This window comes from Cryptotermes secundus, unplaced genomic scaffold (assembly GCF_002891405.2).
Source record: "Cryptotermes secundus unplaced genomic scaffold, Csec_1.0 scaffold532, whole genome shotgun sequence".
Lineage (NCBI taxonomy): Eukaryota > Metazoa > Arthropoda > Insecta > Blattodea > Kalotermitidae > Cryptotermes > Cryptotermes secundus.
In genome coordinates, this window is record NW_019744117.1 from 21890 (window position 1) to 40143 (window position 18254).

At 40.6% G+C, this 18254-nt stretch overlaps 1 protein-coding gene across 1 annotated transcript; it reads left to right on the plus strand.

Moving 5' to 3' along the window:
- Nucleotides 1-2503: 2503 nt before the first annotated feature.
- On the plus strand, nucleotides 2504-17181 carry LOC111874494 (centrosomal protein of 290 kDa). The gene is made up of 9 exons (XM_033755467.1): nucleotides 2504-2733; nucleotides 4485-4618; nucleotides 6902-7134; nucleotides 11095-11233; nucleotides 12698-12888; nucleotides 14755-14896; nucleotides 15327-15644; nucleotides 15748-15913; nucleotides 16374-17181. The coding sequence occupies exons 3-7, from the start codon at nucleotides 6995-6997 to the stop codon at nucleotides 15495-15497; spliced, it is 783 nt and encodes a 260-aa protein (XP_033611358.1). The 5' UTR covers nucleotides 2504-2733; nucleotides 4485-4618; nucleotides 6902-6994; the 3' UTR covers nucleotides 15498-15644; nucleotides 15748-15913; nucleotides 16374-17181.
- Nucleotides 17182-18254: the final 1073 nt, after the last annotated feature.

The window sequence follows — 18254 nt, forward strand, 5'->3', positions numbered from 1 at the left end:
AGTCAAACTTCTGATTGAAATGCAAGTTCTCTCTGATTGACATTTCATCAAACATGAGACAACAATATCGAACTCTACCAGACATTTACTGCAGAGACTGTTCAAGTGCATGAAACACATGAGCATTGATGCCTGTCCTAAATGGAAAGTATTGAGGACATACTGCAAGGATGGTCTGGATGGGGGGGGGGAGTGTGCGGAGAAGGATATAGGATTTGGGACTACGCTTGAGGGGAGAGAGAGAGCAAACACTTTCTCTTTGAAATCCCACCACCTTCCCTAAGGTCTCTGCCTGCTGTTCCTAATAATTGCTGCCAATAATCTGGCAGCCTCTACACTGAGAGAAGATGAAAGTCTCTCCATGAGTGCATCACTGTCCACATCACAGAGATTTTCGAACTTCTTTTGTATTTCTTTTTCAGTTTGCAGAGTGCACTCTCCTTATTCTGAATTTGTGCATATAATTTCCTTTTCATCAGTGTCAATTCAGAAAGTGAAACCAAATTTAGTTCTTTCAGCAGAGAACACCTTGCTCTGGGCTTTGAGGAGGAACTTTGACAACTAATATGCCTCGAGTGCCCCATCAGAAGCATATATATTTTCAGAGCCTAAGAGATAGGTGGTTTCTTTCACTGAAGAAGTGTTGCCTGCTGATGGTGATGAATGGATTGCAGACATCTGAAAGGAAGTGGAAGGACTGTCTGCATGGATAGGAACAGGTGCTACAGCAGAGGGCACCAGTCAGTGTCTTGCTGTAGGTTCTGGTGGGCGGTAGGAAATTAAGGTCACGTACAGGAGATAAATCTGAAGGCAAGGGATGAAAGGAAGGGGTGTGTAATGAAGGACCAGGAGGTTGTGGGAGTGACTGTGCAGCAGAATCTCTGCCATATGGAACTGCAACTCTGTTAAGGTGTATCCTTTCAGCTGTAGTGAAATCACATTCAGAGAAATGTTTGCTGCACAGAAAATTATTGTACAGCATTCTAGCAGAATCAGTAGTACAGGACAACCCAACTCTTCCTACCCATACCATAGCCCTTTAAGATTATTACATATTGTTTCAAAACCTTGAAATAATTCATCAGTAAACATTACAAACATGGTGTAGGTGCTACATTATATCATTTACTAAAACAGACATTCATTCATTTATTTACTTTCCATTAATCCTTACATGACTGGAAGAACAGTGGATATAGTAATAGTCAAAGACAACAGAACAAATCCCATCAATGATATAAATAAAAATTATTTATGTTTAACCCATAATAATTACACACCTTATCAAAGACAAATTGCAGTGAGTAAATCATTAACACGGTTTTCAAATATATATATGAAAGAATGCAGAACACTAATGACACAAGACTACAATAATGAAACAAAAGTATACTACTAGGCATCCAGCATATAACAGACCAAGATCGATCATTAATATTAGAGTTGAATTATTCCTCCAGTGAGTAAAATAGGTACCTATCTTTCACATAGGATTTTATCAATGCATTGGCCTTACCAACTATTCCATAAAATTCTGCTTTAGACAGACAGATATTGACACAGTCAAAGGTTTTCTTCAAATCACAGAAAATGCCGATTAACATTATTGGTATTGATGATGTCCAGCTATTGTTCGAAAATAATTATTAAAAGAATCTGTGATAACATCATGATTATCAGTTAACTTCCCATCAATGTTTAAAAACTCTATACTTGCATTATTAATTTTTCTACCTGTGTCTGATTTTATAATGTCCAAGTGGTTTTCATTTTGTTGCTAGGATTAGAAATTAATTGATTATAATGAAGATTTTTAGCTCCTTTAATAACACTGGCCAAAATATTACAGTACGTTTTATAATAATATTTCAGATCTCGCTCATACCGTGCTGAATCCCTGGGAAAATAGAGGAATTTAATTCCAGTGTGGTCACTGGAAGACCTGCACCCTGGTGCAAAACTGGTTTTTCTTCTTCCCATTTATACTGCAAGAAACAATACAAAAATTATATCACAGTACACTCTCACTTTCTTAAGATTCTACGGTCTTCTTTAGGCTACACCGAAAGATGCTTAAAATACAGAGATACGATTTGGATGAAGTATCGTAGTAACACTGACTTCTTGTTTGTTTCTAATTTCACTGGGCGTATAAACACGGTAACTACCGCTCAAAATATTGTCGGCGATGTTTGCGGCGCTCACTGTGAGCGCGCGTGAGCGTGGCGTGCACCCCAGTATGATCAATCCTATAACATTTACATTGTTTGGATTTTAACCGTTGCTTGTGCGGAGCGTGAGCGTCCCTATCCCTATAGTGCTATAGTGTGATACAACCTTAAGAGATACCAACCTAACCATTACTTCCCTTACACCAATGAGGTAGTTTGGCCAGTAATGAAACTAGTCATCTGGCCCCATTCTACTTATGTAATTTTCAAGGTAGCCGTTTAGTTACATTTTTGTTGAAAATGACAAGAACGATGAAACTCACTGCAGATTGCCGGACAAGTGGCCCAACTGGAAACGGAAAAGCCAGAGCTGCAGAGAGAGTTGGTGGCATTGCAAAATGAAAGCAGTGAACATCACAGCACAACACAGCGAGCAGTCACCAGAATTTGTCGCAAAGAAACAGCAAGAAATGGCCAACGTCATCCGGCAGAAGAACAGACATATCTCACAACTTCTAAATGATGTTGAAGTAGAAGGAAACTCTTTCAACTAGACTAACCGGTTAGGATTTCCAGCATGAGTAACAGCAATTGTGTATGGTTCTCAGTAGCTTTATTTTCCATTAGGCACACAGAGCAAGTTAATAGATTGATACAGCAGTAACCATTCAGGCTTATAACCAGGTGCTCAGTTTGAACCTCAACTGGGAAACCTGCTATCCTGATTGAGGTGTTGATGTGGCTTTCCCGCTGGCCAAATGCCAGGATGGCTGGTGACGGTAGCCGAGCGGTCTAAGCCATGTACTGCCTTCGCTCGCTTGGAAATTGGGATCGTGGGTTCGAATCCCACTCAGGGCATGGATGTTTAGTTTGTGTGTGTGCGTTTTTCTGTGTTTGTGTACAGGTAGAGGCCTTGCAACGAGCTGATCACCCGCCCAAGGAGTCCTACCGAATGTGTAAGATCTAGAAAAACCGAAGTGAACGGAGAAGTTCATGGAGGTAGGCTAGGCCCACTGGGGCTGTAGTGCCAAGGAAAAAAAAATGCCTGGACAATGCCTTAAATTAGGCCATAACGACATTCTTTGCAATTCATTATTTGCCCTCATTCAGTCATTCAACACTGTCTGCAGTGGAACCCCATTTCATTTTCCTTGCTTTAAGACTCTCTCATTTAACATTCAATTTCAGTGATCCCAAATCAGTAATCTCAGTTTTAAATATCCTCTATTTAAGATTTACCGCAGTTCTGTATTCAAATCACATGCTCCAAAAAGAACCCTTAAATGAGGATATCAGTGTGTAGTCTGAGTTAGTGACAGCATTATTAAATCAACTATAAATGAAATATAATACAGGTGTTCGTAAAATTCCTACCTATTTTGTTATTGTGAATATCATGAACTAATTTATCAGCATGCCCAGACTTGTGACATTCCCTTGCAAACTTGTCTTTGACATGACCCTTGGATTCATAATGGTACTATTACCATATGTGCTTATACATTCACTGTCACTTGTGTCCTGCAGTAAATAATAGGAGTTACTGTTATTTCACTGCTGGTCACAGTAGCCGAGTGGTCTAAGGCATGCACTGTCTTTGCTTGCTCGGAAGCCGGGATTGTGGGTTCAAATCCCACTCAGGACATGGATGTTTAGAGAGAGTGTGTGTGTGTTGTGTACGCGTGTCTGAGTGTGTACAGGTAGAGGTCTTGCAACAAGCTGATCACCTGCCCAAGGAGTCCTACCAAATATCTAAGATGTAGTAAACCAAAGTGAAATGGAGAGTTTCATGGAGGTAGGCCAAGGCCCAAATTGGGGCTGTAGCACCAAAGAAAAAAATTATTTCACTAATTAAATAAGAACTTCATGGATATCCTGTACTTGATATTTTTGTTATGGCTATCCCTGCTGCCAGAAAATCAGGATCTGGAGCTGATATCTGTTGTGAAGAAATGCAAACCAGTTTGGGCGTCCACTTCATCAGCTCCAGATCCTGATTTTCCGGCAGCAGTAAGCTTCTGATGCACAAGCATGACTAATGTGGACGGGCCTTAAGGCCGAAATATTCTCGACGGAACTTTATTTCCAAAAACCCTACATCTGTGGTCATCTCTTAGCATGAGAGACTAAGACGGGGCTTTTAAGGTTTAACAGAGGACTTGTAAAGCTAATAAGTACACAGTGAATAACGGTAATCTGCTGGTAATTTTGCAAGGATATTGTTAGGCCCTGAAGAATATCATGTTCTGGGGTGTCATGCCATGTAGTCTGGATAGAATTCTTAGAATAACACAAGGATGTGATTCTTTGTAGACAGTTGAGAAACAGAACATGATGCTACGTGAGAGGTTGTCAGACCTGCGAGATGAACTGACTGAAGCCACGAAACACGTCACTGAGATGACAGGTGAACTCACAGGCATGAAACACATGTCAGGAGCAAGAAGGTAATGTGCCTTCTGAGTAATTTATATTATCAATCAGGTGCATTTTTGCATGCTGGTTCACTATCCAGTGACCACCTCTGTGGTCTAGTGGTCAGAGTTCCTGGCTACAGACCTGGAGGTCTGAGGTTCGAGTCCCAGCGCTACAAGATTTTCTGAGAAGTAGTGGGTCTGGAACGGGGTCACTCAGCCTCATGAGGATAATTGAGGAGCTACTCGAATGGAAAAGTAGCCGCTCCAGTCTACAAAACTGAGAATAACGGCCATGGAAATCCGCAAAAGTTGGCACTAACTTCACCAGCAAGCAGCAGTTGCTCAGTCAGCATAGTTCGCTTGCAAACTAAAGGCCACGGAGTTTGTTTTGTTTTTGTAGTGCACTATCCAGCATAAAACACTGCAAGGTGAGACAGAGAGACATGCAAAATATTGATAATGCAGAAACATGTACCTTTGTGCAGTGATGTCCTCTTGGTACAGCTGATGAAAATCTGAGTGACATTTAGCTACAGGAATTTGGCTTCATGTACCATCACAAACATTCTAGTTTTGTCAGTCATAATGCATCAAAATCACTCTCAGCTTTTGTAGTGGTAAGGAGAGAAGAAAATATGTTCTTAACTACTTCTGCTGATATAACTGATGAAACACCGGGTCAGTTCAGTTCAGTTCAGTTTAAACCTTCGGTCTGCTATTCATCCAGCTCCTTGATCATTCAGACAGCTGCTTTACAAGACATCAAACAAACTGTGCTTTTATTCCACAAGTGAACTATACCAATCAAGCAACCACCACTTTGTTAGCGAAGTTAGTTGCAACTTTAGCTGATAGAGGGTGTCATGTGGTCAGCATAACAAATCCCCACAGCTGTTAATTTTGGTTTTCTACACCGGAGCCACTATTTCCTCGAAATAGCTCCTCAATTATCCTCGTGAGGCTGAGTGGACCCTGTTCCAGACCCACTACTTCTCAGAAAATTTGGTAGCGCCAGGAATTGAACCCGGACCTCTGGATCTGTAGCCAGGAACACTGACCACTAGACCACAGAGGCGGTCTTTCCATGAGAGTCACTAAAATTCTCTGTCCATTTCTTATTCCCACCATAAGGGCTAAATATTCACTGCATTCTGATGTTCTGATGTGTCTACAATATTATGATGTTGAGCAATATACAATATTTGCATTCATTCCTTGCTTCATCCCGGATCCAATATTTAACAATTTATGTTCTTCTGTCTGTAAGAAATCCATGTCTTAAGAGTCATTAGCAGAATCACTGTTAACCCCATCACCTGATGCGATGGAATTTACTGCATGCCAGTGCTGATCCTATCGCGTGAGTCTCTGTTACCACTGCATACATAATTGTCATCATCTCCTACAGATGCCACAAAAATGCAGGAAAAATAAATTTTAAGCATAGCCTGAATGAGTCAAACACACTGCAGTTGTCAGCTCTTTCCCACATTACTCACCACTTCTGTTTTCAATGTAGTTACTTTGGAATCCGTTTTCTTTGGAAAAACAGCTGGCCCAGCAGGTGAAATACTGGTAATAGGGGGCATGGCATATAATGTGTCAAGTAACGTAATTGTCTGACAGCTTACACTGTGACAGGTACTGTCTTCTTAGATGTGATGATGTGTAGTGTGGCAGAAGTTTACCGACATTTCAGAGGAATGTCAGTGAACTTCTGCCAGACTACCTGATGTCACATCTCAGAAAACAGTACCCTGCATAGTCATCGTTACATGAACCTCAAATCCAACATAGCTTATACTGTGGTTACCATATGCACTTGGTATTGGGAAGAAGTGAAGGATTAATGACAATTGTGAATTTCATCACAAAGAGACATCATACTTCACCACAGAAAAAAAGAGAAAAGAATGAGTTCTAAAAGGACCCTCGTTCATTGAGTCATTCGTCAATGGCTGTACAGTCCTTTATTGGGCCTGGCCATTTTTTCAGTTTTGCAGTCCTGCACAAAATTGGTAGGACTCCTTGAACATGGGATCAGCCTGTCAAAAGGCCTCTGTCTACGCACAAGACACCACAAACACAAAAATAACGCACACGCGTATTGATGCCTCAAGTGGGTGAAGACATTTCATGCCTTAGACTGCGCAGTCACTGTGATCGGCAAAAGGACCCTCACCCAGAAAAAAAATTGATATAAATACTCTGAGGAAGAAGTTCTTAAGACCATAAGAAAGATGGAAGTATGCTGTTTTATAATAACCACTTCAGGCTATCTGTGTCTGATACTGTGTGTACTCTACCTTGCAGAGAAGATGCGTATGGTGGAGGAACAAAATGTAGTGCTACGATCCCAGGTGCAGGAGCTTGTGGAACAGAAGTTGCGACGTGACGGTCAGTTGGATGACTTCAGAGAAGCTCTGGATTCTCGTGTTGAGAACGCCAAAGTTGAGGAACTGCAAGCAAGACTATCCCACCATGCAGCTCAAGCACCTAACATTCAGATCAACACTGAGCAGAGTCGTGTGGCACTTCTTACTCAGGTGAGGTCACACAATTACATCTATATGTAGAACTGCATGTTTATAAGAAATTATGTCTGTTACAGGCAAGGGGGGTTACTTTACAGTATATTGGGCTATGCAGCTTGGTCATAATTTATGCAAGTTCGAATAATGCAATATTTGATTTAGTGCAGATTGTACAATGATACCAGTTCACATTTAATGCGAGGCTAACACAGGTGCATTTGAGGTTACTATTAGGGTTTTAGATGCTATAGCAAGTGTCACATAACTTTGAACAAGGCCAAGAGTAACCTTGAATGCGCAGAAGAAAAGTTTCAGACAAGGGGATGGAGGGTGTGAGAAGTGACAGGCGGCCTGTGGAAGAACAAGTGTTAAGAAACTCCCCCCACCACAAGCCATGCGCAGGATTTGGCTAGGAATGCGGAGCCTTGTTTGAAGCTACGTGACACTGTCTATACTGCTTCATTCTGCACTTATCTTCACATGTGCTGCTGTCTGTCATAATATACATTACTTTTTTATGATTTGTTTTAAGCAGTTAATGGACAAATGGAAGATTCCTTCAGATAAAAACACAGTGAACCCCCAAAAGAAGAATCTCATTATTACATTAGAGCAAAATCTTTGTTTTGATTGAACAACATGGATGTGATCGTAGTAACTCTAAAATAGAATAGGTGTTGGAATGCCTGAAATACTGGAAGAGCACTTGGATTTGATGGACTAGAAAATGACAATGTTTGGGAACTGCTCAATTCACACTCCAAAGAATTGACTGATGATGATCTACTTTAGGTCAACAAAGAGCATTTTAAGAAGCTGACAGTGGTACAGAAGAATGAGATAATTTGCAAGTGAAGGAGTTCACTTTCAAGGAAATTTAAGATATCTTTCAAGCTATAGAAATCGTGCAGCAAAAAATTATGGATGCTGACCCCAACCTCGGTCGAAGCATGCAAATTTGCTGAGATGTGGATAAAGCACTGTGTGGCTACCAGCATATGTATGAAGATATAAAGGAAGAGAAAACAGTTCAGTCTCCACCACTAAAATATTTCAAAACACATTAAAGATGTTTTCATCTTTGTAAGCTTACCTTTAGGAATGATTTAGAATTTTTTTTGTTTTTATTTTGTTCTCTGTGACTTTGTTAGCATAAATTTAAATTACAAGTATGTTCTTTTGTCCCTTGCTATAATATCCAGTCTCCAAAATGTTGTGTGTTTTAAATAAAAATGGGATGAGGGATAATGTCCAGAAACACTATGATTATATTAACCTTTAACGGCCGAATGTCACGTATACACGTCACAAGCAGTAACCAGAGTTGGCCAAATGACCAGTGTACACGTCGCAGGACCCATGCTCTCTTTTGGAGTGCTGGCAGTTTGACCTTGGGTTGGAAACCAAAACAAACCTACGTGAGGTCATGTCAGTGGTTCATTCCGTAGCTCTGAACAAAGAAATTATTTATCACGGTACTGGTTTCGATACTATTTACATTTAGATATGACTGTTTATGACCTGCTCAGCCAAATATAGCCCAGCTTTGTTTCGAGAACTAATGAGGAAATATTTATCGGTGCTTACATGTGAATGCTTCCAGAGCCTTGAAGGAAGTCTTGATGCATTCAAGGATTGGTTTTCAGTGGCGAATTATCAGTCAGGAAGTCAGTGTCGGATTGTCTAATATTTCTTTATCAGTTAGAAAGTCAGTGTCAGGCTGTCATATATTTCTTTATATATCACTTTTATTTTGCGTCTTGGAAGAGGTATAAATCAACTGAGCCAGTATTACTTTGTGAGTAAAGGCATCTTCGCCGCTGTGACTTTCAGTATGTGTCGGACTGGCACTCTTTTCGACTAGTATTATACTTACTTTGCATCACTATTTTGCGAATATTACCAACAGGTGAGAGTGTCGCTTTGTCAATCAACATAATTTATTCAATTTTGCTAGAAACCCTCCCCCAAGACGATTCTTCAATCAAACAACCCGAATATCACAGTCAGTGGCGTTTCTCGGGGGGAGGGCCAAATTTATCAGGGGGCCCAACTGAGTCGACTGGAGGTGAAACATTCACAACACTGGCCAGCCAAAGGGAAACTAAGACGTATTTGTTCTCAGAATAAGAAGCGCAGAAGCATGTAAAGTGTCACATTGCGATGTGTGGGTTCGGCTGCTTCGAGAATGTTCGACTGCTTCGACAAGTAGTACACGCGCATCGAGTGTGAGTTATCATAAACTGTGAAGTGACGCAGTTCAAACTCACGTACAGTCTGAACAAAATATAATTGTACGAGTATATAGTGTGATTATATTTACAATATCACCATGATTCAAGGCTGAAGAATAAACAACGGGTAAGTCCTTTGGAATTTCATGACATATATAATAATTCATGACAAAATAATCACAGTTAATTTTCATTTGTAAAAATTGCTCTTCTGTGTACATGTAGAAAAGTTTGTTGTCTTTCAGGTTGTTTTTAGTTTTTCTTTCTATGTTGCATAGAACGGAAAATATGGATTTTTTTCTGACGGTATGCAAACTTAATTAATCAGGGTGAGTGCAAAAACGATTTAAATGCCCCCAGTGCTGAGTAGTTAATGATGTACTAGGCACAGAGATATTATTTTTATAATAGTATGTTTAATTACTCTGTTTGGTAGATTTAAATTCTGCACTAGTATGGGTGCTGGCTGCTGGGTTTTAAGTTGGGGTTAATGATATCCATAACAAAACAAGTTCATGAATGTATGTGTAGCATAATAATTCTGATATGTTACTTCCTGTCTGTTAATTACTTTGAACACTGAAAGATTTACAGGAAAAATATCTTGGGCCTGTAATATATGTTCCATTTTTCTATTCATCTTGTGTTCCAGACAGTTTTCACTCTTATAAATATTTAGTGAATTAAGCCGCGTAAAGTGTCCTTTATTATTGTCCGATGCTGAATAGGTCATCATATTTAAACTCCTCAGATATCAAGTTTTGTGTAAATCTGTTCACTGGTTCTTGAGTTATCTCATGCATACAGACAGACAATATGATTTTAATAGACTCTTCACAAGGACATGAATATGCCTACAGATTCAAAGCTATGTCTGCTGAACCATCTGTCACAACAGTGTGATGGGTCCCTTAATTTAAGTTTACATTCCTTTAAAATGTGTTTCTTTTGTCATAACTCTTAGGATTACTTAAGGTATCTTAAAACTACAGGGGATTTTGATCTCACACAGGGAAGTGATTATTTCTGCCACAATAATTGCTGAACATGACTTATCTGTCACCTCTGTCAGTGGGTGTCCAGTTTTGTGTTACCCATTTATTATGGTGAGAAATTTCAGATACATATGATATCAGCAGAAGGAAAAGAAAAAGATAAAATGGACCAGTTAGCAGAAAAAGAGAGGTTCAGAAATGGAACCTATGCCCTCTCCCAAAACTGAACCAAATGTTGTAATTTTAAGCTCCCTTCCCTCTTGGGAGTCATTCAGTGCCATCAGCATTATTTATCAGTATCAGCAAGAAGCCAGGATTAGGATTTGTGGTGACTATGATAAGCAGTTCAGCCACACAGTGATTGGGAATTTTGTGAATGGCTTAGTAACTACCAAATAAGATCTAAAAGTCTGATGATGGTATATTGCTACAAGTATTATGTTTTTGGACATTATCCATCATCTTGTCTATTTTCTAAAAACAGTTATGTTTCTTTTTAAAAACACAGTGTTTCGGAGACTGGATTCTGTCCGTGTCCTCAGGTAAAACCTACTCAGTTGGGTCCGATAGATAGAGCTAGCTCCTGTCTCTGGGTCCGAAACACTGTGTTTTTAAAAAGAAACATGACTGTTTTTAGAAAATAGACGAGACAATGGATAATATCCTAAAACATAATACTTTTAGTAACTACCAGCTCCTCTCTGTAATAGATTTTTTTGATGATGGGTTCTTATCTCATACAGGCTCAATTTGCCCACTGGAATCAATCTCAATGGTGTTGTAAAGTTGAAGACACAGTTACAGCAAGCTGAAGCGAAGGTCCATCAGTTGGAAAGCAAACTCAAGGATGCTGAAGAAGATGCCCACATTAAAGTACAAGAGATGAGCTCAGGTGTAGTGAATACTGACAGCAGTTAACTGCACAGTGTCAGTCCAGAAGATCACAATCTATATGCAAAACATGACAACACACTGTGCATACACAAGACTTACTTTCAGTTTGAGATGAGGTTTTCATGAAACTGAGGTGAGAATGAACTGTTAGACCCATTTTTTTTTTCATTGCAACCACAGTTTGTAACATCAGCTACTTTTTCACAGTGAGCTAAAGTATCCTACACATCTCCTTTGATATCAGATAACTATTTGAAAAATTGTCATAAATAATTTTTTGTTTTAAAAAAATATCATCTGGGTCTTAGAATGCAGAACTGTGTCCTTTTTGCCATGGGCAGGAAAGGAAAAGGTTACTGTATTGATAAGCTGATTCATTTTAGTGGTGCAAACCATTAGGATTCTGTTGGATCTGGTAATATGATGTTAGTGTGCAAAGCTAATGCAGTTATGTGAAAACTAGCAGAATTTTAGACCGAGATAAGTAATTTCATAGGGATATTTTCTTTTGATTTAATGTTGAAAATATAAGACTTGGAGATTCTTATAAAATATTCATGAACACAGAAATGTAAACTGCCTTCAGGAACATCCTAGTCTGAATGGCTTCTTTATAATGTTCAGAGATCTCTCAGGCTGTTTCAGCAGTTCCATGTGGTCAGTTTGGTCTTGTACTTTTCTCATTGTCTTTTCCTGTCTTCCAGTGCACACCAGTATTTTCCTGTGCTCATCTGGCATCCTGTTAATCTGTACTGACCAGGAAAAGGGAACTTCAATTTTCCTGTTACTGTGCGATTGGGTGCCACATTCTAACTCAGGGGTAGCAGTTCATCATTCAAGTGCAGGGTATTTTAAATGTCCTAGTACTGTGGGGCTGCTGCCATATTTTAAATCAGGATTAGTGGTATCAGCATTGAAAAATACAGTGCAGTTTATCCAGCTAATAATAATGCAGTGCACAGCCAATGTTAATGTACCTCAGTAATGTGGATTTTGTTGAAGTCAATTTTTATTTCTCTCTTTTATGGTTCATTTTACAACTCTGTCAGTAGCTAGCGTTGAAAGGCCAGATGACAGAATGAAGGAATGGGAATGTTATGGTACAGAAGTGGTCAAGGGCTGATGGAGATAATATCCTGGAATTTGTCTGAAGGGACTAAGGAACACTATGAAAATCCTCAGACATAATAGTCAGTATCCCAGCTGAGATTCAAACCAAGCACTTCACCAGCTCAGTGAAGTTGTCACCGTCCTCTCCTCCTCCTCCTTCTTCCCCACAGAGATTATTTCCACCATGTACTCAACTATATGAAATTGCTGAAGAGTTTTATATCTTCTGGCATGTGACACTTTGTAGTCTGGTTCATCTTAAATGCCATTAAGCCTCAGCTGCACTACATATTGTAGCTCTTCACAGTCACTGGTATGATATTCTCATACTGTTATGTGCAGGCAACGGAAATGATCATCCAGCTGAGGGAGTATGAGTCTGGGGAGTACGGTTTGGCTGAGGCCATGAGCGAAATCAAGGAACTGAGACAACAACGTCACATTCAAGACAGACAGATAGAGCAGCTGGTGCAGGCATCAAACAAACTGCAAGCAGAGGTCAGCCAATTGGAAGAACAGAATATGACTCTGAGGTACCGGCTTGTTCATTCAGTATCACTGTGTCTCACCACATCTGGAATGTAATATAATACATCTTCATTATTTGACTGACTGCATAGTAAAACTCGAGTTAGCAATTCAACTGTTGGGTGGTGGGTGACGTGAAATTGATGTATGATGGGAACGACATGTCTGTCTGTCTAGTCCTGCTGATTAACCCATCAATTTATCCAATTGCTGTGGATACAGAATTCCAACACATGTGTATTTTACCCATCTGTGTCTAAGATCAGTATTGCACATCACCAGTCATAACTACAAAACCAATTTGCTGACCTAAGAGATGGCATCCATTGCAGTTGTATCTTAGTCCTGTTTGAGTTGGCATTAGAATTTATTTTCAGTTGTTTACCATCTGCCCTGCAACAATATTAAGATCTTAAAAGTCGCCACTGCCCTAGATGTTTCAGCCTGCTTGGCCAATGTACACAGTGCATAGGGAACAGGCAATACATGTGGCATAGAAGGAGGAAGTACATTGACTTCATGTAGAAATGCTGTAAATACGAAAACAGGGATCACGGTAGCACAGAAGGCACAGCAGTTCCCCTGAATTTTAGCGCACCTGATGATGGCCAAGTAGGCCAAAGAAACATGTAGTGCAGTGATGAATTTTAAAAGGATTGCATTTTAAGCTCTTGATATTTTTGCATGGTGAACAGTAAACTACTGAAAGTAAAATCCTTTGCAGTGTCTGCACTCCAGACTTTCTTTGAGATATTAAACATAGGACTTCCTCTTGAGGGAAGGTCAACCAACCTAACAGCATGATTATATTTACATTTCAAAATCTGATAATAGATGGAAATTGAGAAAGAAAACTGCAGAGCTCAAAAGGTAAATCAATGGGTTAGTAAATATGAGGATAATGATGGTTTGAAAGTGTTGGGTGTGTAAGTGTTGTTTCATTGAAGACTCCAGAAAAATCCACCATAGGTAAATTAATGGAGACCAGCGATAGGAAGCATAAAAATGTCTATATGAAGCAGAATGCATGGCTGCAGAAGTGAATTTTGTTAAGTGGCTAGTTGAAATAAATCATATTTCTCGAGTTCTGGTTACAGTAGTGGCTGAATAAAACTGACACATATGTGTGTCACTTTCCATTTTCACACTCTCTCTCTCTCTTTTAAAGAAATACAACATTTCAAAAGCTGGCTGTGCTTCCATAATCAGGTAAAAGTGTGCAACCTTCTCTGTCGGTCCATCAGATGGAGCTGATCTCTGTCCTTTGGTTTGCTTATAGAGGTTAGTTCCATCCACTGAACCTAACAGAATGGGGTTTCATGCCATGACAGAATAATCCATTGCTAGACAACGCTTTGGTAAGCACTGCCTGAAAGCTGGAAGTGAAGTCCATTTGATAGGCAACACTTCAGTAAATATAGATTCCCGTGGCAATGGATAACAAAGGATAACAGAGGAATGGTTTGAAATGGTGACCTATATTTGGGTCGCTTGGAAATTATAAAAGAGTGATAATTCATTCATAAGGGAGTTCAGTGTGTGAGCAGTGATTCATCACAGCGGAAGAGAAGAGATTTGTAGTCCAGCCAGAATGGAGGGAGGCATAGGCAGTCATTGAATGTGAGCTGTTATAATTGATTGTAAATGTAAAGAAGTGCCAATAATTCCAATCATCTAATCCAGAACCCATTATTATTTGTCACGCAAACCCCAAATACGTAACAATATATTTACTTTCTGGAAGCGCAGTCACTGTAATTCTAAACAAAAATGAGATAATGGGAAATGTTCCATATGTGTCAGTTTAATAACATGCCTTTAGACTTAACAAACAAATCAATTTAAATTACTTGACAATGTGGCTGTTGTAGGGAGCAGCTTGGCTTGCCTGCAGAGGTACCTGTGTGTGTGGATGGAATCACTGCACAGAGGAAAAAGGAGCGGCTACTGATGAAAGTGCTGCAGCAACAGGCGGAGCGGTTTGAAGAAGAGAAACTGCAGCTTAAACTTGAGGTCAGTGCCACAGGTTTGTGATTAACACTCCTGTTTCATATTCTGGTTCAGCCTCAAGGGAGAAGACAACTTTTGAAACCTGTGTTTAGATAGGATAATATTAAAGTGGGAGAAATAGGTTCAAAAGACAGGAAATAGATTTGACTAGTTCAGGATGCAAGTCCAAATGAGGGACTTCTGTAGACAAGGTGATGAACCTGGTCAGTAAACTGTCTCACACTGTTGAGCCTGGACTATGATTTTTATGGCTTCAATCAGTTCCATTAATTGAATTCCAAATAAAAATTAGTCGCTACACTGTAGTTATCATTTAGAATCACTGACCAAATTTTGTTCAACTGAACAGTGATGCAACATTGAAAAATAATCAAGACACTCAAACAGTTAGTCATATGACTGGTACTCAAACACCTGGCAATTTTATTTGCAGAACCGAGAACTGAACCAGCGACTCAGCAGGATCAGCCTACAAATGCAGTCCCTATGGCTGCAGCCTGACACAGGCATGGCAAGCGAAGCCATCCTGATGTCATCTGTCGAGAAGTTCAGCCAGGGTACAGAGATGGTGACCCTTGTGCCCTCAACAGCGGACAGGGCCTGAGGATCGAGGAGGCAGATGGGATGCAGCTGGAGACAGAGAAACCGAGGCTCCACGAGCTAGAGAACAAGCTCCAAAAGGTGACAACCGAGAATGAAGCCTTAAGGAAAGGCATGCATGAGATCCTGGACAGCATTCACAACCAAGATGGTACACTTCTTAGTAGTATTCACGAGTGAACTAGTGGGTGTAAGGAGAATGGTGGCATTCCTGGTTCTGTGTGCCCCTGTGCTTTAAAGTGATATTGTTTCAGGTTCAAGCAGTGTGCAGGTGGAGTCCAACACTCTGGAGAGACTGCTTGAAGCACTGGACTCGAGACATCTGAGCGGGTGGTACCATCCAGCCATGAGACTACAGGCGCAGCTGCAGTCTGTGGAGGGGAGCAACACTGTGTTGCGAGAACAGCTACGGACCACTCGGTACATTCACTAACACCTGACAGTGGTTATGAAGGAACATGGCATCTTTAATATTCCCAAATGTTATGTTTGGTACAGGTGAAAGTTTCAGCCAATGAGCAGAATAATTCAAGCTTAGATTCCTCTGAATGAGAATCTGAATTTCTTATCCTTTCCAGACCAAAGCCATGAGGAGGCAGCCATCTGTTCTTATTCATTATTGTCCTCTCCATTCTCATATTTCTTATAAAACTTTTTCTCCATTATCTTCTCCACTTCTTCCCCTCCTGTTCCTTTCTGAGAAGGATTCAAAGACCACGAGGTCCCTTTGGATACAGTTTACTGTCCATGCCCTTAAAGAATACTGTCTTCTGGGATGTGGTAGACAGGTACTGCACTACATAGTGTGATATCCCAGAAAACAGCAGTCTTCATAGGCACTGATATAAGAACTCAGACCTCACATATGCCTCTGTTGCAGACTGGAAGGAACCAAGACTTCACAACAGCTGCAGAAAGCACTTCTGAGAGTGGAGCAGCTGGAGACCAGTTTGCCAACAGTGCAAGAAGGAAGGGTGGGTCAGAGGGCCCAGGTTTGTGATGAGATGCACTTCCCTCCAGACTTGCCTCTTTCCAGTGCAGAAATTATTTCAAAACTCAACATGCATCTCCTGCATGTTTTGGATGTAGGTATATCATCTCCAGGAAGATCCAAAATTTCTGAGCACTATACGAGGTCTGACAATAAAGTTCGCGAACTCGCAACTGTGTGCTTGCCTTGGCAGCAGTGAACAGAAATCTCAGTAGTTTTGATGACATTGGCATATCAGCATCAACCAGATTTTCAAAAGGAAAGACGACAGGCTGATAGGACGATATAATCAAGTTTCCCGGGCTTTGAAATAAACATCACCTTAACCTGCCTCCAGGCTGTGGGGATGAAACCATATGCCAAGCAGGCTCTATATGTGCGACATAGGTGTGGAACTCAAAGTTCTGCCCCATGTTGCAAAATTTCTGGTACAGTTCCACCCGTTCCCACTGATTTAAATGGTCTAAAAGTGTTTAGCGCCCATCTTATTTTTGATTGATTAATTATGACTTTGGCCAGGTTCCAGTCTACCCTGTTCATCTTGCTTTGGCAAGTGTCCAGGTTCTGCTGACCCTGTCCATCGTCCAATTTGTCAATCAGTTTTGAACCAGGAAAATGAACCCTGAATAATTCGTTCAGTGTCTCCCTTCCTGTTTGAGTATACTGTCCGTTAAGCAGCTTAATTGTGCTGACCTTATTGGTCGCCTGTTTTGCCATGATTCTCATGAGTCTGGCACCGGCTGGTACATCAGTGATCTCCTGGCAGTACCTCCTCCATGAGGATTGCTTGGCTTTCCTTATATCTTTGTTGTAACAGGTAAGGGCTTCCTTGTAGGTGTCCCACTGCCCTGTTCTTTTAACTGTATTAAACAGCTTTCTTGTTTTGGTTCTAAGCCCACTCAGCTGTTTACTCCACCAAGGCGTTCTCCTTGGTCCGCGAGTGGTCTTAGCCGGACAATTCTGATTAAAGGACGAGATAATAGCCCGTTGCAACTGGTCAACGGACTGATCAACATCCTTCATTGTGCGTATATTACACGAGATGGCCTCTAGATTTACCTTTAGGTCGTCTTTGTAAGACTCCCAATTGGTTCTCTTAGGATTCCTATAAGTAGTTCGATCTACTGTGATGTTACTTATTTAAAGCATATATATCTGTGATCCGATAGAGACGGCTCATCAGATTGTAACCGTTCATTCTGACTGGAGGAGTGTTGTGTGAAAATTAAATTTGTATTAAGTTAAGATTAACAATATTACAAACAAAGAGATCCGGCAGATAGCCAGCTCTTACATGCGGAAGGGACATAGTTCAAGTTTTGCTATGTGAACAGGAAGTAACATCTGGTACTTTCCTGGAATTCTGGCAGTTTCAGCAACGTCGGAAAGGCTTTGAGAAAATGAGAGCTGACAGCTTGGGACAGCGATAACTTAGAAGTGGGACGGCCAGAGCCTCACACCCTGACCGTAATGCATCAGGGGGCTGTCATCCTTAGCGTCAGGTCAGCATCTGCCAGAATCACATAGCAGAGCCACACGATTGGGAATTCAAAATTTAGGGAACCTCCTAGTTTGAAAAATTAACCAATGGCAGAAGGGAGGAGTAGATTTCTCTTGGAGTCTGGGGTTCGTGGACCTCAGGTTTCAGAGAGAGAGGGATTCCACCTCAAGAAGTCTGGACACAACTTTCGGCCAAGTCGGACACTAAATTTACAACTACGGCCCTTCTGTAGAGCAGTATAAGAAAAGTCCAAAGTAAATGTATCAATG

Bases quoted from the DNA above. Each gene is read 5' to 3' on its own strand.
- LOC111874494 (XM_033755467.1), top strand. From the start codon at position 6,995: ATGACTTCAGAGAAGCTCTGGATTCTCGTGTTGAGAACGCCAAAGTTG. The intron at 12,889-14,754 runs GTACCGGCTTGT...TGGCTGTTGTAG, and splicing joins GAACAGAATATGACTCTGAG to GGAGCAGCTTGGCTTGCCTG. The intron at 14,897-15,326 runs GTCAGTGCCACA...TTTTATTTGCAG, and splicing joins AACTGCAGCTTAAACTTGAG to AACCGAGAACTGAACCAGCG.